This window comes from Ixodes scapularis, unplaced genomic scaffold (genome assembly GCF_016920785.2).
Source record: "Ixodes scapularis isolate PalLabHiFi unplaced genomic scaffold, ASM1692078v2 PGA_scaffold3__209_contigs__length_174095766, whole genome shotgun sequence".
Classification (NCBI taxonomy): domain Eukaryota; kingdom Metazoa; phylum Arthropoda; class Arachnida; order Ixodida; family Ixodidae; genus Ixodes; species Ixodes scapularis.
The window spans coordinates 14,722,295-14,746,312 of NW_024609868.1; the positions used below are offsets into that span (position 1 = coordinate 14,722,295).

General features: G+C 44.2%; 2 protein-coding genes across 2 annotated transcripts; one reads left to right on the forward strand and one right to left on the reverse strand.

Moving 5' to 3' along the window:
- Positions 1-18: 18 nt before the first annotated feature.
- Positions 19-428, reverse strand: LOC121048692 (dnaJ homolog subfamily C member 24). The gene has a single exon (XM_040505324.2). The coding sequence runs from the start codon at positions 415-417 to the stop codon at positions 28-30; it is 390 nt and encodes a 129-aa protein (XP_040361258.1). The 5' UTR covers positions 418-428; the 3' UTR covers positions 19-27.
- A 633-nt stretch (positions 429-1,061) lies between these two features.
- Positions 1,062-24,018, forward strand: LOC8027949 (carboxyl-terminal PDZ ligand of neuronal nitric oxide synthase protein). The gene is made up of 11 exons (XM_029991865.4): positions 1,062-1,676; positions 1,895-1,966; positions 2,168-2,257; positions 6,092-6,150; positions 6,274-6,382; positions 9,881-10,031; positions 13,453-13,709; positions 14,342-14,566; positions 16,230-16,382; positions 19,323-19,547; positions 20,578-24,018. The coding sequence occupies exons 1-11, from the start codon at positions 1,569-1,571 to the stop codon at positions 20,941-20,943; spliced, it is 1,815 nt and encodes a 604-aa protein (XP_029847725.2). The 5' UTR covers positions 1,062-1,568; the 3' UTR covers positions 20,944-24,018.

The following is a 24,018-nucleotide window of genomic DNA, read 5'->3' on the forward strand; positions in this document are numbered from 1 at the left end:
CAAGCACACGGGTAAACTCGACGAAATTTAACAGACAACTAAAATAAAGAATGAGCACATATCGCAGCCAACCAGGGTGTCGCTCACAGGAATCACGTGCAGGTAATAAGTTCCGCCACATCTACACGGCCAAGTGAAAGTTCCGTCGGCACCAGTGTCCATTTCCGACAACTTGACCTGGTCGTGGATCGGATGGTTCGACGTTGTTTTCTGCTGCTCCCTCAAGGCGTCGTATTGTCTGCGGCTTCTGTCGTCGCTCAGTGTTTTCCACGCCTCGTGCAACTTCATGAAGTCTTCAGAATCGCCACACACTCGCTTGTCCGGATGAAGTTCAAGCAGCTTTTGCCGGTAGCTCCTTTTAATGTCTTCAGTCGACGCATCGTGAGACACTCCTAGAACTTCGTAATAGTTCTCCATTCGAACGTCGTACAAAATTCGTTAACCATAATCATAAACTCGGTTGAGCTTTGATTTCAATTATCTTGCGACCGGATAGCTCGAACTCGTGCAGTGCGCGCAAAGCGAAATGGTTGCGGCCATATTGTTTTGCATGGATTAGATTGGATTGGATACTGATACGTTATCTAGCCACCAGTTTCAAAAACTTCACTGGCTACGTGCGCTACCTGTTCGCTGTCGGGCACGATGTGGCGGTTTTACATTGATTTTCTTATAAATATGCTTTTATTTATAATAACATAGTGTGTGATAATAAGTCAAAAGTTCTTCCACATACCCAGAGTTCTCGGTATGTAAAATAATTTTTAAAAAAAATCCCTCAAAAGTACAATATTTAGCACTATAATAGTTAAAAAATAATTATATCGAAATATGTTCAATGGCGAATGACATAATTTAGACTTCTATATTTACCGTTTTATATCTATCAATTTATAATAATAAAAAAACTAGATTTATTTTTATATTTAAGTAGCGTTAGCAGCGCAAAAAACAACTGGCATCAAGAATGTGATTGAATTTGGCTGGGCTCATGATGTAGGCCTAGTGTGGGCAGGTCGGCCCCGAATTTCGAAAGCAAAACAAAAAAAAACAAAGCTAGCTTTCTATTTTTTTTATTTTTTTAGATTAGTGCCATAGAACATAGAACCATTAGTGTGCCATGTTTTGCAAATCTCTTTCGCGGCAGCGTGCAGTCATGCTGCCCGTGCAAGCCCGGAGAACGTTAGCGTGAGCAAACGCGCAGACGAGAAAACGTCCCGCCCATGATAATCAAGACGCGCGTAAAAGGAAAAGTCCGTAGCGTCGAAACTTAAAACTCGGCAGATCGACAGGTACACAATGTGCATCGAAAGCCGCGAAGAGAACGAGCATCTCGTGAACTGTGCTTCAGCAGCGTCTCAAAGCCCCGACTGTGATCTCTCCTCACTAACGACGCCGGTGTGCTTTGCAGCGAGTGTGTGAGGTGCCTCCGAACAGGCTGGGCTGTTTCAGCCATGCTACACTGCGCCCCGTGCAAGCTTGGTTCAGGTGCTCTGCGCCCGAGGAGTGTTGTGATCTGTGCGTCCGCAAGAAAATAATTAGCGAACAAGTATGATGTGCGCTGCGCCATGCCATCTAAGAAGCAGTATAATTTAGTGAGTGACGATGCATACGACAGCAGAATTCCGTTGCACAGCGAAGAGGCCTTTCAGCATGGAATCTCATTCAATGCCAAGGTGAGGGGGGCTCTTGAGCGATCGCTTTCTTTTTGCGACTGATACCAGGATTGCAGCGTGCACAGAGACTCAGCTATTGTTTTTTTCTGAAAAGGTCACCGTGTTCGAGCTATTTGGGCAGGGCTTGTGCTCCTAAGAATGGTGGTCAAACAATCGCATTGTTGTAAAGCCCCGTAAACATTATAATTGTTTTTTTTTTCTTCTTCTTTTAATACTAGTATATCGGCACCTTGGATGTTCCCCGACCGAGTAGCAGGGTGGAAATCGTGGCAGCCATGCGCAGAATTCGGGTAAGATTCGATTTCTACTATGGTATCTTGTAAGTGACTGGTTGAATTATTATGCATTTATCATTACGTTTGGTTGTTAGCTGTTGTATTGAATGTTAGGCAGCCATGACCAAAATCTTTTCCTGCACCAGAGTGGACGTGTAAACCTCATGCAAACAAAATGTGCTACGACTTGTTGAAGCGCATCATGTCTAATTTCAGTATGAATTCAAAGCCAAGTCCATCAAGAAGAAGAAGGTGACAATTACCATTTCGGTTGATGGGGTGAAGATTGTCCTCCGAAAGAAGCATGTGAGTCCCGTCCTCGAGTTTTGCCGTTGAATCTGAGCCTGTAAAGTTTGTTTTCTTAAATGTGATGTGTCGTAGATTGCATAATCATTTGAGTATTAAGCATGTTTCATGCCTAAGATGGAGTGTCTCGCAGTTAGAAAAGCCATGAGCAAAACATGCTGTAAAAGATAAATGGGACATATATAATTGTTAGCTCTGCACTAATTGAGCCATAACTAGAAATCAGAGTATGATTGATAAGTGGACACAAGGTGCGCATGAATATGACGACCATGAGAGACATTAAAACATGTAAGAAACAAAACTTGAAATCATGAACTTGTACAATTCCTTTTAAATAATTAGCGTAAAACATGTTCAGTGATGAAACGGAAACATGCAGAATGTTCACCATTCTTCTTGAAAGCATATGATTGTCGCATTTGGCATTAATCGTAGAGTGGTAGAGCTGTAAAGTGATTCATTAAAATTGTACTCAAGCTACCCCATGTAGTCAAAAGTTCAGTGCCTAAATGCCTCCTATATTTGAGTGTAATTTCTGTAACTGTAACTTAGGTACATTGTTGGAGTAACTTGCAGCTTGGATCAATTTCGGTTGCTCCTCAAAGGTTTTGTTGACAAATCCATGAAGTCTCATCAGTTTAGTCCCGTCCTCAGCACTTTCTCAATCTCTCAAACTCTACCATCTGCAAAGTACTGAATCAAAGTTAATAGTCCACTTGCTAAATCCCCCAATAGCCCCGGCCTGCACTCGGGGGAATCATGGGAACTGTGTTCCTTCAGTTCCCTAGTGATTGGTGATTTCGACCGATTCAATGTTTACAGACTTTTGAGTGTAATCCGGAGTCGTCCTGAATAAGCGTCGTGTAGAGTCCAAAAACCTGTTGTATCACTTTTATTTCTCGTCAGTGTCAGCATTTTTGATACTGTGCATGCCATCCACCCTTCAACCTGGCTGAGCCGCAGAAATCGCTTGCAATATTATCATTCTCGTAGAGCTTCAAAGACATTAATATTAAGTTATAGATGCTAAAAATGCTATAAACTGCCCCGCTGACTCAGAGCTAAACCCAGGTTTTGGTTGTTTGGAATTCTTGGCTTTTTAGGCAATTCCTACTAAAAAAACAATTATGAGAATGATAATTTGTATGACATTTCTGCAGCTCAGCCAAGTTCAATTGTGGATTGTGTGCAAAGTATAAAAAATGCTGACATAAACGAGAAATTTTAAAAGTGACATGACAGATCATTGGACTTTACACAATGCTTGTTGAGGGCGACTCCAAATTAGACACCTAAGTGTGTAAGCATTGAATTGGTCCAAATCACCGATCACTAGAAAACTGAAGGAACACGGTTCTCATGATTCGTAAAGTGCAGGCTGGGGCGCTTGGGGCATTTAGCAAATGGTCTAATGTGACGTGATTGCTGCACCATTTGTGCCAAACTGTGCCAAAGCGCTTACCCTGCTACATCGTGCTGCTTTTCATCAAAATGTGAGGAATTTGCGCTAACATTTCACTGAAACTTATTTTTACTTCATTAAAACTGAACATATAATAAATCAGGTCTCGTTCCACGGCCGGATCATTATATTAGGCTTGTGAAAATTTCCAAAAGTTTCAATTATTGGCTCAAATTATATCATATTCGATTTGATCTCTGTTTTAAACATTGACAGTTCTTGAACGTTTAACAATATTTCTCACGTTCATTGTCTGTTCCGGCTAGATAACTAGCATTGTTGGGTGTGCTTGTCACCGCACTGTGGTGTACTGCAGTGTAGCGACAACCGCTTGCTAAGGGAAAAGCAGTCCTCCAGAGCGAGACGTTACATATGATTTCTGAATAAAACTGCGGCTAGTTATAGACTGCAATATTCTGGTAATATCTTTTTCACATTCAAGATTAATCAAGGATACTTGAGTACTGTGAGAAACCTTTTATGGACTACTCTATAAATTTACTTTCAATGTTAACTTTTGTTTTTAATGGCACAGTGAATATGGTAACTTAAGGCTAAATTAGCTGGAGCAGTAAATGCAAGCCTTAGAAAAGCCTAAATTAGGTCAACACAATCCTTTTTTTATTCTTTTTGTAAGAAAGCCTCTTTATTGTTTACATGCTGGTGTCTGTTATCATGAAGTTCTGCTTGTAAAATGTCATTGATATTTATAAATCAAATGTCAAAAGCTTTGTTTTCTATCTATATAAAGAACTGTAGTTTTGTTACAACTTTAGAACTTATAGAAAACACCACTTTAGATGCTCGAAATTATTATATCCTAACATTATTTCAATGGGATACACTATTTTTTTTATTGTTTTATTTTCTTAGCTAAAATAACCATGCACTGCTGTTTGTACTGCCCTTTATCAATCAGCATCTTGTTACCATGCCTCGTGTTATGTGCAGTTAAACTGCCAGCTGGGGAATCAAACCTACCATGCTGTTGATGCCATCAAAAGGTTGCACAGAAGTAGGGAGGCAAAGTAGGCATAAACATACATTTTAACATGATATTTGCACTGGTGTCAAAGAAAAAACTAAATGTGTGCTTTGGCTAATCCAAAATTACTCAGGCCAACCACATCACTGCAATATCTTTTCTACACTGATCACAATTGTTGGTCAGTAGTTGCTATATACTTTTGTGAAATATCCCAAAAGTAATTGGAACCTAACTTAGTTCATTATTGTGAATAATAACCACAACTAGATTACTAAAAATATACCTATTTCGAACTTAATTACATTTTGTCTCAAGAAAAATAACTACAACTAACATAATTACTTTTTAAGAGCAGCATTTTCTACAGTTCCACTAAATAGCCCTGGCGAGGGGGCTGATGTCCCCTCATTATTTGTCAAGCACAAGACAAGACCTTTTTCTATTTAGAATTATCAGGGTTGATCCGGCTTCATTAAGGATTTTTGTCAAGAAAAAATAAAGATAGCACACAAAAAAAAATGCAAACCGAGGAGAAAAGTGGACAAGACCGTGCTCGTTTTGCGCTGTTCTTTCCTTGTTTTGTACCTTTTTGTCTGCTGCATTTATTTTTTCTAGTCATGAACTAACTCGCCTGCATCACCACTTTGGTTCAGTTTTGGCGAGTGAGGGCTAATTATGTAGGAAGAGTTTATTTTCTTTAAATGTGCGCTTATTGGCCATGAGGTCTAGTTTGTTTTTGGTTCTCGTCTTGTGTGAAATTTCGGGTGCCAAAACAGGTATGTACGGGGAACAGTCGAGATTTTTACCACTTATTTTGGGAGCCATATATTTTAATAAGAAAAAGCTCCCTGAACTTGCTTTATTGGAAACCTCAGAGGCTCACACACAGTATTTGACATATAAATGAGGTTATTTATTTTTATTTTATTGAATATCCCCATAGCATAGCAGGTGATACAATTAGCATCACCAGACTTCACTATTTTTCTTTTACAACTGAAAGGTTCTGCTCAACACTACCAAAGTAGTGGAGCATGATGTTGTGGGGCACTAACCTACTAAACAATGAGCTTTGGTATTTTGCACTAACCCAGGCACGTCAAATGTTAAAAAGCATCAATGTTGTTTTTGCACCAATTGTGTCATCCAACGTACATATAGTTCCCATAACAATAGTCTCTATAACTGTGCCACAACATATTTGTTAGCCTTTCTGGACGGTTGTGGGGTGAGACCAGATTCAAACCCAATCGTTTTAAAATGTCTGAGGGGACTGCCAGCAATTTCGAACTTGATAACATTTTTTGAGAGTTTAGTACTACCTGTCACTTCATAGTACTACTTGTCACTTTATCTTTTTTTTTTTTTCTTTTTTTTTCAGAAAAACAAGTGGTCATGGGACGACACCAGGTATCTTGTTATGAATCATCCCATATACAGGTGAGGAAAGTCTCCCGTTTTAGGTGGGGTGGGATCGGACGCCTCCTTCGGCGTCCAGCATCTAAATGTAATTTTGAGGATTCAGCCATCATCTACTTATGCTGTCGTTTGGATAACTTTCAGGATATTCTATGTGTCTCATGACTCGCAAGACCTGAAGATCTTCAGTTACATTGCCAGGGATGGTGGAAGCAATGCATTCAAGTGCAATGTCTTCAAGTCTAAGAAGAAGGTAAGGGTGCCTGTGTTTGTCACTTCATTAGGCGCAGGATCATGCAGCAATGACCTTTGATATCTGCATTTAAGTTGGGTAACATATTATTCATATTTTGTTTTCTCTTGAATTGCTAGAGCGATGATATAAGGTCACTTGCTTATTCTGAGCATCTGATTTGCATCTGGGTAACATAATGATGTATCCACAATATCAGGTTTAACTGCAAAACTATTCCAAACAAGAGGCATCGAATGATTTCTGCGTTTGATTTTGAGGGGGGTTTACGGTCGATTACTTGGTTTTTAGGGAAGTTTTCTGCTGTCATGCTCCAGTTTTTCAAATATCATGTCACCTACGGATCATGAACTATATTTGCTTGTTTTCAAAGAGAATGCTTGGCAAAGAGTCCTACCGGGAAGAGACCTAACTTTGTTTGTGATTCTCGTTGGCTTCTTTTTCTTGAATGATAGATTGTTGGCCCAATTCCAGCTTTGACAGTTATTTCTCAATCTCAATTGCAAGAATACTGTTCAAGTGGCTGGGATGAAAACAACCTTCAATGGAGCTTTGTTTGACTGTAAAAAATAAGTTTCATGTCTCGACTCTCTTTTGAGAAGCACCAGAAAGTTTTTATTACGGCATTAAATCTTGAGACATGTTAACTTTGCAGATGTTTTCAGATTTTCACAACTTCTATAAACATGATATCTGCATGTAATTTGATCAGTTTGTTCCTTTATTAAGCCTCTTGCAACTTAACGGAATAAATGATGCCCACGGTCCTAAAGTATTTTTCGTAGGCATTAACCTTTTTATTCTTTTATAAGTAAAAAACATTTTTAACCTTGCAAGAGTTTGTTTGTATTGTTGCATATAAATATAAATTACATAGTCATGAGATATACAGTAGGAGCCTGCTATATTGCGGTCATCATAATCTTCAGGATACAAAATGGGAGGCTTGGGTTTTGGAAGGGGGGGGGGTGGGAGGGTGCGAGGAGGAAACATTTTTCGTAATGTGTTTCGTTTTATAAAATTATGTCTCTAAGGAATAAACTTTTTTTTTCTTCCCATTCGCTTTGTACTAATTTTGCGCCTGCACGTTGTCGTAAAAACGGGACGTGGGCTTTTTCGAGGCAAAATGTCGGGACAATATTAATGAACCTTTAAAATGGGACTGTCGTGCCCAAACCGGGACGTCGAATCACCCTGTGTTATATAAAAAATTACATAGACGAAATATCAAGCACAGAAGGGAGTTTGATGTAAAATGTGAAGAATGACATAAGTAACAAATACAAATGTGTATTTTGCTTATTTTGACTTTTTGACATTACAGAGGTTGCCATGGAGCTGGGGCTAAAAGGCAACAAGAAATTCGCCTTCTTGCGAATTTCTTGTCGCCTTTTTGGCGACAAGGCTACAAATGATCAGTAATGTTGGAAAACTCGCACAGAGTAGGTGAATATTCATGGTTCTCTAATTAATGCATTGCAATCTGAAGTTATCCAAGGATAAATTAATTGGACATTATTTTTGACTACTGTGATATGGTATCAGGCTTTCTCTCCAGTCTGCATGTAAGCCATGCTCCAGGTCACATTATTACAGATGCAAAGAACGCTTAAGCGAAACAAGGAGCGCAGCACGATTTCCTCCGAGACAAACCAGCCGTTCGCATTGCCACCAGCAAGGAATCCACGTTTGGTGCCAGTCCGTGTTTCAATTCCCACTGACAGTTACAAAGAAGCATCAAAGCGTTATGCTTCATACACAAATGGGACTCCCCAAGTCGTTTGGGAAACAGAGCGAAACCAAGTGGGCAGCCGGCATCCCCCCATCACCTCAAGAAGGGGAGAAAGGTTAACACAAATAAACGACGAGAACAAAAAAAAAAACAATTGAAGTTGGTACACAATGCTTCCCAGTTGTGACTTCGGCTCGTCGAAAACAAAAGTCGACTTTCTCTTCCACTGCACGCTCCGCTCTGGCCCCTTCGTTCCGAGGAGACGGCGTAATGCCGCTCGCTCGGGGAAAGGGTAAAGGTGGCGGTTCCGGGCTGACCCGAGATCGGGAGGGGAGGGTGCGCTATTCTGGTGCCCTTTCGGAGAGGGGTGGCGGACAGAAGACCCTCCAAATTTAGAAGGGTAGGGGCGAGGAGGAAGGGTGGTGTCTGGGAGGGGGAGGTCCTTCCCTCTCTCCCCTCTGGCATTTTCTGGCTGGGCCGCTGTGGGTGATGCGGTGGGCAGGAGATTCGCCTAAATCTTGCCGGCTCTCCCAGACTCCCACACCGTCCCACGTGGCCGAGAGTTTGGCGTCCGGGAGCGATTGCACCGGGGCGACGTTTTTTCGGGGAACGTATCGCCGTTTTCAAAAGGTGGCCCTTGTGCGGTGCGATCTGTCTGGCGTGCCCGGTTGCGGCCATAGATGAGAAAATGGTTTGTGACTGGAATGTGCGTGTTGGCAAGTGCAAAGTATCAATTTGATTATGACAGTCATGCTGCGAATCTTGTTCTGTGAGCAGGTGGTTATGTGTATCGACGACTTGAACTTGTTATTTTAGAAGCGAAGCCGGTGCAGTTCCTGGGGCCAAGCGTTTTGTTTTTTTTGTATGTGTTATGCTCCGGACTGTGCGCAATTCCTCTTGGCACCAAGACTCTGCTCTCGGGCACATGGGCTGGAAGCGTGCCCACTTAGAGCTAGCGATATTTGGCGATTTTCGCGCTAAGTGGAGAGCGTGCCTACGGCAAGTGAAGTGAGTGGCGATCGTCCGAACAAGACAGTGGAAGCTGCGGCGAGCGTCGGACATGCGCAGGGCGTTTTCACAGAGGTTGGGCAGGTCCCGCCCCAACTCGGATCCGGGAAAGGCGACCAAGACCGGAGACCGTCCAGTCAAAAAGCTCAGCTTTAGGGACCCCGAGGTCGAGGACGGACGTGACCAGTGCAAGAAGTGCGACAAAGAACAGAAGCTGACGGAGGCGGGCATCAAGAGTGGAAAGAATGGCGACGTGGATGCCACGAAAAAGGCTTCCAAGCCGAGAATTTTGGTGCAAGCTCCGGTCCTTCAGCGGAGTTTTAGTCTAGAAGATCTCGACTTGGAGGTGAAGTTTCTTACCTCAATGCTTGTTACGACAGATTAGCAGTTCATAACAGTCAGCTACTGCTGTGATGTGTTCCAGGAGATTGTTTTCTCGAGTTCTTCATTCAGAGTGTGCAGGTTCTTTATACTTTTACTTTGCTCTTCAAGTTGGTAGTTATGTGGCCAACACAATGTCACCGTTTTTGGAGTTTTTTTTTTTAACTTTACATTTTCCTGGGCTGTCATTTATGAGTCGTAGCTTTGTTTTGCATAGGCTTCTAATTTTGTTTTATACATGAGGGGTCTATCTTGCACCTGTCTCATCGTCAGACCATATGGTTGATGTACAGATGTTCTTTATTTGCAGGCAAAATGAAAGCTACTCTTCTGCATGCATGTTTCATTCTCAAAACATGTCTTTTGGCTGTTAACAGAGTCAAGCCATGCGTGTGGTGCGGACGATTGGGCAGGCTTTCGAGGTGTGCCACAAGCTGAGCTTGGCCAATGCGACGTCCAACTTGGTCGCTCCCGACAGCCTTCCTCCAACCAACCGGCACAGCAGCAGCGAGAACTCCATTTCCAGAGGTATCTTCACACAGATATTTCAGCTGTTTGGAATGCTGAATGAGCTCCGTTTTCCCCACATGTCGTTCAGCTTTTGCATATGCGATGCCAACCAACCCTCTCGTGGCCAGCGAAATTTTTTTTGTGCCAAAAGCGGTGGTACTTGGCATGTCAGTTTCAAATGATCAACTGTTACCGTTTCCACCGAAATTGAAAAAAAATTGCGCATGGCCAGAAAAGTGTACAGTGGACAGTTGCTCGTTGTCATCATTGGACATTTGGGAGTTATATATGGCCGAATTGCGCTAAAGGTGTGAATTTTGAAAGGAGAACTGATGGTGATTTCTTCCACATTTTCTTTAGAACAGGCAGCAGATAGGTAAATTCACGGTAAAACTCTCGAACCAACTCTTTCTCTTGCAGTGATGAGCCTTCTGTTTTCCAGGGCACATCTACGTGTTAGACGTGACCAGAGTAAATGTTTGTATGTTCATGTCCTCAGTGTCTTCCGTTAGAGGTTTATATGGGGTAGCTGATATATTGGGACTGGAGCTCAATGAATATTTGCAGTTATCAGTTATGCTTGGAAAAGGAGAAGAAAAGATACACATTTCAATATGTTACTTTTGAGCATAGGTCGGCATTTTAGAGCCCCTTCATTCATCATCACGTTACAAACAAAATCACGTCTCCAAATTCATTCGAATTCACGTCACAAGTTATTCCAACCTCCCAAAGTCACTGCCCATCACATCCCGGCGTTCAACCGCTCCAAAACTTCATCCCCTTCACATCACGACTTTCAAACTCCGCCGAGAATTCATCCCCTTCACATCACGGCGTTCAACCGCGCCAAGAATTCATCCCCATCACATCACCAATTCACGAAGTCATTCACCATCACCACGAATTCATCGGAATTCGCCATCGTGAATTTATCGTAATTCACCATCACATCATGAATTCATCCGAATTCACCATCACTTCACAAATTCATCCGAATTCACCATCACTTCACGAGGTCATCCGAATTCACCATCACATCATGAATCCATTTGAATTCACCATCACATCACAAATTCATCTGAATTCACCATCACATCATGAATTCATCCGAATTCACCATCAGTTCACGAAGTTATTCACCATCACGGTCAACATGAATTCACCGGAATTCGCCATCACATCATGAATTCCGCATAATTCACAACTCATTCAGGTTCAACTAAATTCGACTTCACGGCTGGTAGCCCTTCACGAGTTCACAGTTCTTGCGGAATAGGACTGTGGCGACTTTTTATGTCTGCCACTTGAAAGCTGGACCTGACTTCGTCGGGGAAGTGGGGTATTTAGAGTGCGCGACACTCAAAGCACATTGATAGAGTGCCAACCCAGCCAATGCGGCGCTGCGATCGTGTCACGTGAATGTGTTCCATGCGCCGCCACGCGGAACTGGCAGGTCACGTGATATGGTCTCGGCGCCGGATCAGGTGCGCCTGCTCGTGACGTCGGCTTCGTCTTCGTCTCTTCATTGGCACTGCCACCGCACTTCCCTTATAAACAGCTGGTACTTTGAAAGTGCTCAACACAGAGCCACTGCGCTGAGGCGCGCACGGCTACGCAGCGAGACTGATGCCCAAACCGCTAAAGTAAAATCGGTTCCTGTCGTTTGCGGTGAAGGATGAAAACGACCAGCAAGCAAACAAGCACCTGCGTAACATGTTTTCCACCTATTCTGAATTAATAACCGTCTTCACTATCACGTCGAGAATTAAGTTCATGGTATTATAGTACTTCCCATCACAAACTTATCAACTTCACGAGCCACTCAGATCACAAATCAATCGTGTTCTTGAGCCATTCACCATCACGTCACGAATTCATTGAGTCGTTCACATCACAATGAATTCTCTTCAGTTCATGAAGTCATTCACAATCACAACACATCATGAGTTCATTCAAATTCACGAAGTCATTCACCATCACATCACGACTTCATTCAACATCACATCACGAAGTCATTCACCATCACATCACGACTTCATTCACCATCACCTCGCGACTTTATTCACCATCACATCACAAATTCATTCAAAATCACGAAGTCATTCACCATCACATCGCGACTTCATTCACCATCATATCACGAATTCATTCAAGTTCACGAATTCATTCACCATCACATCACGAATTCATTGACATTCACGAAGTTATTCACCATCACATCGCGAATTCATTTAACTTCACCAAGTCATTCACCATCACATCATGATTTTTTTCAATTTCAAGAATTCATTCAGAGCCATTCAGATTCACGCCGTAAATGTGAATGAAGGTGAATGAGCGAGTTCATGAATGAATTTGCCGAGGTATGCTTTTGAGTTCCACTGAATGCGAAAGAGTTAATTCGAGTGGCTGAGTACTTATTCAGTTTTCAACACGTGGCCATGGTTGTTTTATGCTTTATGTAGGGGGACATTAGTGCCCCATCCCATCCTGCATACCTGTTGGCAATGGACCGATCTCGCCAGTCAATTCTGCTATTCCGCCGCTGGCGCGACGCGTAGAGGGAATGGTAGTCTTTTTTCAAGTGCAACAACCTCGCTGCTGCTCTGCGCGTGCAGATACAAGCTGTCTCGTGCATTGCCACCAGCCTCCTATATACCTAAAGAGTCAGTGCAACAATTTTTGTACTTTGCGTAAATATCAATTAGAAGGAATCCTCTACATTTATACCCATGAAACACGCGTTAGTCTTTCTCTTCGAGCAATGGTAGTCACAAAAACAAAAATAAAGAAAAACGAGTAGCGTTCTCTTCCTCAGCTCACAGCCAGAACATGCGACCACGTTATCTGGAACCAATTATATGCCACCAATGTTTATCAGAGCCATGCACTGGGGTTGGCAAAGCACAGGACACGCGTTGAGTTTCAGACATTGTTAGGATTCGGCTATTGTCATCGTTGCAGCGATTGAACACTGGCCTCTACCCGAATATTTGTCGAGCTATCGATTATTGCGAGCCCAAATCGAGTGCTCTCGCAATGCTCGGTTTTAATTTGTGAGCTGTATTAAAATATCGTCACTGGGGGACTAGGCCAACACTGTGACCTTCAAACTATGTCTTTTTTCTAAGGAGAGATTGAAAGAAAATTATCGCTTTCATTCTTGAAATTACGGCGAAGAAAAGAGGTTTTTTGGTCAATGACGTTGCATGCGACTATACTTGGGCTTGAATAGTGCCAGTAAACTCGTGTAAAGTGAAAGGCATATTCCAACTGAATATTGTTGTACTGTCCCTTTAGGCTTTGGAGGCGTCATGCATGCACCGCTAACTTGGGGAGATGAGTTTATTGAAGTGCATCTATACTTCCGAATTTGTTTCTTCAGCTGTAACTGTGTAGGAACGGTGCAGGTTGTCACCCATCTCCCCGCTTTCAGACAAGGACCAGGTTGACAGGTTTGAGGCAGGGGACAGCACATGCGACGATGCCAAGCTGCTGGTACGGGGCGCGGAAGAGGACGTTGCTGCAGAGGCAACGCAGCCAGAGTCGTGCTCCAGCCCCAAGACCCCGCCTTCGTTTCCTGCTGCCGAGGGTTTGCAGCAGACGCTCTTGCAGCAGCAGCAGCAGTCTCAGCAGGCACAGTCTCCCACCCTGTCTTCCAACCAGCTTCTTGCGTGCAGCCAGCGTCTTGGGGTGAGCGTTCTCTCGGCTGTCTCAGTCTCGAGAATTGTGAGAAAAAAAGAGGCATTTGCTGAACTGTGGCTTATAAAAGATACCAGACTTGTTCTTGGAGCGAAAATGTCGTAATTTTCTATCCAAGATCTCTTTCGGTACATCCCAGATGTTGGGTCCCACTTATTGTGTCCGCAAAAATGTGCCACGAAATTCTGTTAGAACGTATCATCAAACCATCAAAAGCAGAAAGCGAGCAACGTGCAACAGATGTAGTCTGCAGTGTTTGGTCAGCCGTCCTTATTTCCTGTCTTAAAATCTCAGTATAGTAGTTTGAGCTTAGGCAGAGCCGGCTTTATAGACCAACGTATGGCTTTGACATCATGTCACTGGGCTGGCGCTGCTGTCGGCACGGCACACGCGCAGACATGCTTCACCTCACTTGAATCTGGTTTCTGGGCACGTGCAGTGCCCACACCTGGTTTGGGCAAACGCACGCTTGTTTGTAAGCAGCGTGCTGGCCTATTGAGCAAAATTCACCGTCCTGCACGGGTAACTGTGTCGGAAGACCTGGGAAAACATAGTTGACGTCCGTCGCCAGCTGCAAACTCAAAGCCTATACTTCAGCGTCCTCTTAACCGTTGCGTGCGCAGGTAGGGGACAGCCTGGCCTCGAGCCCCGTGGAGTTGGGGTCTCCCCCGCAGGGGCCCCAGCAGGAGCCGGGGTGCGGCCCTTCCTCGCTGGCCCTGTACCACCAGCTCCAGCTGATGCGTGCCCAGATGGAGCACCAGGCCCAGCAGGCCCAGGCAGCTGTCAGCCAGGCCAAGCACCTCAGGGACCAGCTGGCAGCAGAGGCATCTGCCCGCAACGAGGCCATGGTGGGTCCACCGTTTGGACAAAGAACCAAGACAGTTCTGAGGGCATTTGTTTATTTATAATGAACAAGTCCTACACACAACAAAGATTGGGAGTAACACAGCGTGAGGAAACACGCACAAAATGCAGGCATCTCTACAATCGTTCCAGTACATTTCAATAAATGAAAAAAGAAACAAAAGTTGACAACTTCAGGTACCAGTAATCAGAATGTCTAATAGTACTAGAGGTGCAAATTATTCCTGGCTTTCGGCAGTTACAACGTGTGGGGGAGGTTTATTCCATCCTGCACTACTTGCAAAAAGAATGAGCATTTAAAACAATTCTTAGAAAACTTTTAAAACTTTCCCTCCACATATATGGTAACCTCGCCACAAGTTTATATGCAACTTTTGTTTATATACTATCGCTTGTTAACAAGAACCAGCTTATTAAATGTACTGTAAAAAAAAATTAAATAATTTCTGCTTCCTTCGTATCTGGAGGGCGGATAGGTTCATTCTGTTATAAAGAAGTGATACCGAATCTAGCCATCTATAATGAGACTAAACAAAGCATAACACACGACATTGCACTTGCTTAATTAAATTTGAACATACTACTCAAACTGTCCATATGGCCCCAAATTGACTGTTAAAAGTACCTACTCTTTACTTCGGCCACTAGCGGAACGAGTCACATTTTGTATGTCTTCTTGCCCATCGGGATGCCCGCATATATAGACGCTTTACACACGCGCCAAATTACAGCCGCCATTGCTGACCTTCTCTTGTCTTACCGAGATGCCGAGCAACTGAAACGCTAGTTGACGATCCTCTACAAAGGCCGATGCTTTAGAAAAGGACACAGTTGAATCTAATGTGGCAATAACCTGGCCTGCTAGGGTAATGATGAAGTGAAATAAACGAAACAAGAGGAAACAAAAACTGAAGGTCAGTTATGGCGGCGTTCATGCAGAGCTGCTGCAAAGCGTCTATACTATAAACAATTCTTCTTGTCCTTGTTGCCATACGTTATAATGATGACGAATTAAAATTGTAGTATTTTTCTCGGCCTTTGACCCTAACCTTATAGTGTTTCTCGCATTGCATTTAGACGTGCCATAATGCGTCCTCTACCCCACTTTAGAGCTCCAGAAGCGCTACGGGGATCATTTACAGACAAGCTCTCAGAAATCTAACGTAAGCGTAGAGTAAATGGACCACTGCAGACCATTTAGGACTAGGAAGCGAAAAGAAAGCCCTTTATCTCTGCGACTTCGTCTAGAAGCATCTATAGCGACTGACAGGATGGGAACGCCAGGGAGGGTTCCAGTTGCTCCGCATCCAGCACAAACTTTTTATCTTTGATAACTCTTCGGCGTCTCAAGCGCGCATGCGCGGCCAAAGCACGCCGATAGGCAACGAGCACGCGCTTGAGGCCAGGCATTCTAAAGAGACGCCTTGCTGTCGTCACCTTGCCAGCGACTATAGTGCTTCGATCTTATCGAGCTCGTAAAGTCTAAACTTTTTTTCGGCGTTACTTCCGTCGAGTTACGCTGCTGTCCAGGCGAAAGTTTTTCGGAATCCAGCACTGGCCACTCTACTTCTCTGAGGTTAATGAGGTTGCAACTTAGAAGGTCCGGCGGTCGTGTCGATGCAAAAGTCGCCACGTTCTGGTGCGCAGTCCCAGAACCAGGCCCTGATGGTGCACAACCGAGAGCTTCTGCAGCACATTCACATCCTGGTGAGGCACATCCAGGAGCTCGAGAAGAAGATCAACAGGCTCGAGGGGAAAGGGGAGCACCTGCAGCCAGACCTCTCGCCCTCCCCCCTGCAGGTGGGCTTCCAACGCGTGGCTCCCGGTTTTCGTTACCGTTCGCCTACAGATGCGCATAGATTATCTTGGCGGGAGACGGTATTGAGCGCCCGCTCAAATATAGGCGTCTCTTCCCCTAGAAGCTTGACTTGTCACTTAAAATTTCTACAATAGCCGCTTCCCTTTCTCTCGTACGGTGGCTTCAACAGCACTGTCCATACTAGTGAGAAGGGAAGAGTCGCCTGTCTCTTTCTGACATTCCGATTGGCTCAAAGGGGCCATAGCATTCACTCTTTGCCAAGTTACGGTAAAACGAAGTATAGAACCAGTCTTCCTAAAGCCACGTTTTTAGGCACGTACAGTCGGGAGATCCGTCTAGACCATACGTGTCGGAATACAGAAAGTCTACGAGGCAGATTTCACCTGACTGGGATATTCTGAACGCTGAAACTCTGCAGAACGTTTGTCTGGACTCTGGGATCTTCTAAATGCTCTTGCCTCGTGCTAAGTGGAGCAGTTTTGCCCGGTACCTTGAGTTTGCGCTTGAGAGATTGTGGATTGTACAGCTTTCCGGCTTTATGAAAGACCCACACATGGTGCACGGCCGGGACGGCGGCTAGTGGGGCTGCGGTACGTGACGGAGGCGGTTTCATGTCGCTCCAAGGAGAGTGTAACTCGATGAGGCTGCCAACTGAGTCGGCGTGTATTGACGAAGCATATCGTATAGTATACTTTCCCTCAAAACGGCATGGGATTGCTCAAAGTGTGAGCAGTGGTCCGGCGGCTGCCGTCTCGGTCGCGTCCTCCGAGCATGTCTTCCGTGTCGCTGGAGACTTCATGGATGTTTTTTTTTTTTCTTCTCTAATATTCTTCCTCTCTTTCATATACTCCAGATTAATGTGTTAAATAACCCTCTCACCAGTTTTCCCTGCTAGGTCAATACTAAATGCCAACGTTTCGGGTATTCTAAGATATTGCCTCTTGTCGGTGATTTCCGGTAGGGGCCAACATTTGCTTTCTGAAAGGAGTACCAGCTTGCTGTACAGTGTCCCCTCTAGAATGAGTGTGGCAAACCTAAAGCCCGTGTACAGTAGAATACCTCTGGGTGAAACCTTGTAGGGAAGCGGAAATTTACAAAACATTGATTTGGTTCTCCACGTTTTTAAATCTTTGGTTGGCCGTTCATTCCACTTCTGATAACTGGAAGCTTTACTCGCTAAATGGAAGAGTTCTGTTTTTTCCCTCTGAACTGCATGCTAAGGTAGTGTTCCCCAAATTCTTCTACCCTGCAAGACCTATCAAAAATAGAAAATATTGCGCCGCGTCCCGCCCTTGCCGGCTTTTCACGATGCCACATGCCTTTCGATTTCGTGCACAAACAGTGATTGCCAAAATTGACAAAATTTTATTTAACAGTTAATATAGTCAAAGCAAATCAAATAAACTAAATGCTATCGAAGAAAAAAAAAAAAGAAGCGTGCCAGCAGGGATTATTTTTCATAATGAGCTTGTTTGTTACAGCGCAGTTTCTCAAAACGAGAGCATAGTTTGGACTGCAGAACTCTCAGTTGTGGCTCAGAGGACAGCTGTGACCTGTGTGCATTGTTTTCATCGAAACCATTACAGAGAAGCCAACTTCGTATTTTTTTCTAGTTTATTTATTTGGAAATATTGCCAGACACCTATACGGCGTCCAAGGCATATGTGAGCACGGTACAGCATGTACACTGTACAGTGTAGACAAACAAGGAATAACATAACATCAATGAGCTTAGGCAACATGACAACACAAAGTGACAGGTGCATACTAGAATTGCAGAAAAACTAAAGCAACACTCAAAGACACCCGCGGCACGGAAATGCAAAATTATTCTTTGGCATTACATGGTTTGGAACTGCCGTGACAAAGTTATGAGCTGATTCATAATGTTTAGAGGTAAATTATTCCATTCATGAACTTGCACAGTATAGAGGAATATTTAAGAGTCTTTTTTAGATTGTGGCACTATAATGGTTTTCTCATGCATGTTGAGTGTGAATGCCTCTAAGCCTCGATGTATTGTATTGCATGTATATTTCAAATGTAAGTTTAACATTGCCATTGACTATGTTGTAAAGAAACTCTAGGCGACTAACTTTTCTGTGTGCTTTGAGTTCAGGTATGTTTGACAGCTTATACAGTGGAAAGAGGGAAGTCAGCCTGTCTTGACCCCCATTGAATTTGTACCGACCCCCCCCCCCTCCCCTTCTTGGACTTATGACCTCCATTTTGGGAAGCGCTGCACTAAAACCCGCTCCGGACTAGGCAATTTTTTCCCAACATCTCGACGTCGCAACACCAGCAACACAGGCCCCTCGCACTCGTACGTAGCAATTGCAAAAAAACTCGAGTTGCTGCGTTTTGTCGTCATCGTAACTAAAATTGCAATTTTCTCGCACTGTTTAGACGCACAGTTACACATTAATAACATACTTTTCACAACTTTCAATGGCATTGAGAATACTACCTGATCTCCCTGAAACCATCTAAGTTGCAAAAACGATCCATTTCAAACTGAAACCAAGTAAAACCCCTGTCCAGATATTAATATAATGACAAATGGGCTAGTTGATACATAGTTCCTTTTGACAATAAGCACCACCAGACAGGGACAGAAAGTAAGAGACAAGACACCAGATATCATCAGCACCTCAGGGGTTGTGGGTCACATGAAAGTATTGCATCCTCGATTGGCTGCTGCCGCCTGAAACATCTTCGAGTCGTTGGAGTTGCTTACCCGTTTCGAGCTGGACTTGATCCCAGCAGTTTGTGTCGTGGCGCGAATAGAGAACAACTCGCCAGGCACCCTGAAATTGCTGGGAAAACGGCCCCGGCCGAAGCGGGCCCAAGGCGTTCTTCGTAGTTCCTCCCATGTGCCGAGCTTGTGCAAACAATCGACCCGGCGGATGTATATCTCTCAGATCGGCCCCCCGCCGCGCTTCCTGGACCTCCTGTCCGGGTCGCAGGGTGGGAAGACCCCTCCGCCGCTGCTGTCCCCCGACTCGTTTGACCTGGGCAGCCTTGCGTGGCTGTCGGGCTGCCACCCGGTGGCCAGCAGCAGCCCCCCTCCCCCGACCACCCCCTCCCAGACGGCCACCACCAACTCCTCTCCCTCCATCGGGAGCACCAGCGGCATTCAGCTCAGGGTGGGTGTAACACGGGACCCTTCCGGTCGGCCTTGACTGGCAGACAATAAGCGTACACCCTTGACATTGTGATCGCCAATGCGTAATCTGGCCTTTTTCCTTGGCTGCAGTCCCCACAATCCCCATCGTCTCTTAATTTGTCGGAAAGTTAAAAGACAGGAACCCAGTCTTGGAACTCTAACCCTAGTGGGTTGGAGCATCTTTAAAGACTGGCAGATGCGTTAAACGAGCATGGTAGGCTTTTCACCCTCATATTGCTTGGGTTAGTGATTCATTTCACCATAGCTGCAAGCAAAGTCAATGCTAGGAGCACGTCGTTTCAAAGGGTGCTTTCAATTCATGGGCGTGCATGAATAGCCTGTCTGTTTGAAGTGTTGCGTTTGCTCATGTAGGTTTTTTTTTATTTTATTTTTATTTTTTTGCTTTTAAAGTGTATGCTGTCCACGAAACGTTTGTGAAAATTTAAAAGTCTATGTGGAAAGCAGTGGCGAGACCCAGTAACAGATAGGGGAGGAGGAAAATGCCCATTGTTAGTGGAAAGCAGGCTTTCTTTTCTGATAACAGTATTTCTTTACATCCTTTGGCAGCTGTAGGGTTTCGAAGCTCACTGTAGGTCATTGTCTGCTACCGGGGCTCTTTAAATTATTTAGCCGACAGTTTTTAAGGGGGCACTAAATCGCTTTTTGCAGTAGTCTATGTATGGTCATGACACATTCATGCGTGGCCGATTTCTCTATTAAAGTCGGTGCCAAAGATTGTGCACTGCCAATAGGCTATCGCAGCAAGTGGTTAAGCGCCCGTTTGAAGTTGTGTAAATGTCAGTTGGAATTCCTATTTCTTTCTTTAAAGAGAGCGGGGGAAAGTCAAGTTCTATCTACTATGTGTATGAAATACAGATACAAGCATCCCAAATACAAAACACATAAAGTTTGCTCACTCTGCAGAAACTAGAAGGCAGCCTACCAACTCTCTCGCATCTGTCATTACACATTCAGGAGTGCAAACCATCCCTATCTCCTCTAATTTCTAGCTGGACGATCTGAGCTTCTCCGGAGCCATGAAACCCGCAGATCAGCAGCAACAGCAGTCGCGTGCCTGTCCCCCGCCCCCATCCCGTTCTCCCGGCAAGGCGGCTCCGGCGAGCCTGCCCGACCTGCCCGTGTTTGCGGACGGCGGCAGCGGCGCGCTGCCGTCGCCCCCGCCTTGGTCGGCCGGACCGCTGACCTCCTCTTCCGGAGGGAGCACGTTTGTGCGGCAGTTCAGCATGCCCCTCTCCAGCCAGGAGTCGGGGCTGAACATTCGACTGCCCGACATCGGCCGCCTGACCATCGACGAGAGCGAGACGCCTTCTTTCAAGTTTTTCGGCGGGAGCTCTAGGGCGTTCAACAGGAGTTGAGCGGCGGCCCAAACTCGTTCATCTATATTTCGCATCTCTCGTAGCGTTTACCTTTTTCGTGCTCTTCTCGGGAAGGGAGCTGTCTCGCGGAGTTGCCAAAGCTCATCGGCAGGGAGAGGTGTGCGGTCTGATCCTTGGAGCAGTCCTCAAGTTGTCATGTATGTTTGTGATTTTGGTTATCAATTATATACTCTGCTTCCAGAAACCCCGATGTAATCGTGCAGTTCATTTTGGAATTGACAACGTCGGCAATTCCTGGGGACTTGGTTGAATGTTGAAAGAAGGGGAGCTTGCTATTCTTCTTTACTAAGGGCGCGAACCGGGTGTATATTTGTGTAGGGGCTAGCACCGCGTAAAATGTTAGGTCATGCGCAATTGCTGCTTCTGCATTAGAACATTTTGACATCTGAGTGTGAAGTTGGATTCACACTGGCACATTCGTCACGAGGTATTTTTAATTTAACTCGCATACCACTAAGAGTGGTGTTTATTTCTTATCCATTGTCAGTTTTCGGACACTCCCGTGTCTGTGCACCTTCGGACTGCATGAAAGGTGTTGTATCATTGAAATTTGCCTTTGGATAAAATTTAGAATGTGTCAAATGCCTCTAAGCTTGGAATTTTTTTTATCTTCCTGCAGGTTCAGGAAAGTAGTAGATAGAAAACGCCTGAAGGGGATTCTAATCTCAATCAACACCATGTATGCCCTCCAAGTCTTATGAGTCGTTAAATGACTGGTTTATGTTTGTTCATGAGGACAACATTGATACAAAAAGTACCTGTGCCACAAGGTTCAAGTTACATTTCTCCTGATAATCTTTATGTTTCAGTTTGAGCGTTGAGCACAAGTTGTCCGATGCCAATGAAATGTCTGCCCTCTTTAAGTGGCATCAGCAATTGCCAACGAGGTGTTTTGTGATGTCGGTTTTTGCCTCGCGACGTTCTTCGGCTGCCAAGAAGGGCTAAAGCTAATCTGGAGCTGTTCGGGAGCTGCCTCTAATGTCAATGTCGCTTCCTGTGTGCTACGTCTTTTGACGCTTAGTTTTATTGCCTTAGCTGTGCCCCATCAAATCTGAGTTTATCAGGGGCCACTTTCTGATAAGCTGTTTCATTATATGGATCAGACAGGCGAGGGTTACATCACACATTCCTGAGTTCCGCTGCCTCCCTCAACCCTAGGGTCCTTTTTCGTACATCAGCATATTGAACATTTTTCTGTTCATATTGGATTGGTTTGCCTTTGTGGCATCACTGTAGATAACCATAAGGCTCCATGTATTTATGTTATGACCTTCATGAAGCTCTGCTGTATTTGCCTGGTGAGGCAACATATTGGTGACATGACATATTTTACCTTTTTCAGTCAAATGTTTACACTTTTGCTCGTTCAGAAGTTTAGTGTTGTCTTCTTTCTCCATTAGATGCAAGCCATTCTGTGCAAATGCTAACACTCTAAGCTAACTTTTGGAAACCAAGACTGAAGTACAAAAAGAAAGTCGTTTGTGTGCATTGGTATAGGTGTCTTCAAGTTGGAAAGCTGTGGGTGAAATGTGCCATTGATTTGTGTTGTAATTGCATTGCCATTGATGTGCCAGCTAACGTTTCTGTTATACTCATCATAGCGTTGGTGATGTTAGCCATGTTGAGATGTTATATGAGTGCTTTTCATTTACTTTTACAGCATGTTTCACTTGACTAACCATTATATTTGGATAAAACAGTGCCATTGTGTTGACTGTTTGAAGTGCTGTGTAGTGGTTAAGTTTTGGAGTGTGTTCTATACATGAGTACGCTATAATCCTTACAGTCCCCAAGTTCTGGCACTTTTAAAAGTGGATTGTTTCTGTGTGTTTAGTAGGGAATTTAGCAAATATTTTTATGACCACAGTTATAGAGTAGCGTACGATGCACTAACCAGTGGAACCGCCCGATGCAGATGTGAGCTACAAGTGAAAAGTTTGTGAGACCACATCACATCTGTATCAGGAAGTTAACTGTAAGGATCGGAGGGGCATTTATTGGTGATGAGTAAGGGCATTACATTTTTAAAGGCGCATTTCACCATGATGTTTTATACTCATCAAAGTACAATGCAAAGCTTGGAAATGTTGATCTGTGCTACCGTTTCTGAGTGTTTTCTGCCAAGGAAGGTTCAACAATTGCTGCTAGTTATAAGGGCTTTTTTTACAGTGCCCATGCAGTTCTTTGTGTTAACTTTGTACAATCTGTAGCATTGCTATGCTGTCTCGTTTACTTAAAAAATATTATATGTACAACATTGCATGCCATCTGAGAATACTCGTTTTTAGTGCTATTTTAGATGACACCCTCCACTATAGTGAGCATTATTAAATAAAGCTTTTTGAAGGGTTTATCTACTTTCATACATTTTGCACTTTGAAACTTGGCTGATCTTGGATGGATCATTGTTTAGTACTGCATTTTGGCAGATCATATCACCAAGTTCATCTAGGACTAGGTGATGCATGTCCGTTATCAGCTCTACAATTGAGGCAACAGAAGAAGAGAAACATGTAGGATCTGGGAAATGCTGCATCTTATTGATGCGACTTCACATCTTTCGGAAGCAGTTGCGAGCGGTTCGGTAAATGCGTATGAACGTCGACATAACAGAAGGTCGGTCTAGAACACTGGAACTCCCGAAGTTCCATGCCACTGGGACTTCCAAAATCGGCGAGAAAAAAAATGTGAGTATGGCCACTACAACGAGCGACAGGAAGGTCGCTTGCTTTTCACTGGTTCTAGGAGAGCAGCAAGGTGTGTGGAAACCCCGCGTCTTGTTCTCCTCTTCCTTGGTGCACTCAACTACTGTCAGTATTTGGTGCAGTGGTGCCATGTTATTTTGTGCAGTTTGGGTGGCAAAGCTGCTTAGTGGGTTGCAATTTTTTGCACCCCGTTCGACCGGCCAGTTATGAAGAAGTTAACGATGCATGCCTATAGTTATTGGTGCCTATAGTGCGCAAGCGTGCAGGCGTCTGCAACTGATGTGGAGGAGTTTTCACACACCATGAGGTATTTTTGAAAAGTAACTAGGCTCCCTGTAAAGGTGGTGTC

What these genes read in the sequence shown, in the direction of transcription:
- LOC121048692 (XM_040505324.2), bottom strand. Translation starts at nt 417, where the DNA reads ATGGAGAACTATTACGAAGTTCTAGGAGTGTCTCACGATGCGTCGACT.
- LOC8027949 (XM_029991865.4), top strand. Translation starts at nt 1,569, where the DNA reads ATGCCATCTAAGAAGCAGTATAATTTAGTGAGTGACGATGCATACGAC. An exon ending in TCTTCAAGTCTAAGAAGAAG is followed by an intron (nt 6,383 to 9,880) that starts GTAAGGGTGCCT and finishes GGCTGTTAACAG; the next exon opens with AGTCAAGCCATGCGTGTGGT. An exon ending in CTGCCCGCAACGAGGCCATG is followed by an intron (nt 14,567 to 16,229) that starts GTGGGTCCACCG and finishes TCTGGTGCGCAG; the next exon opens with TCCCAGAACCAGGCCCTGAT.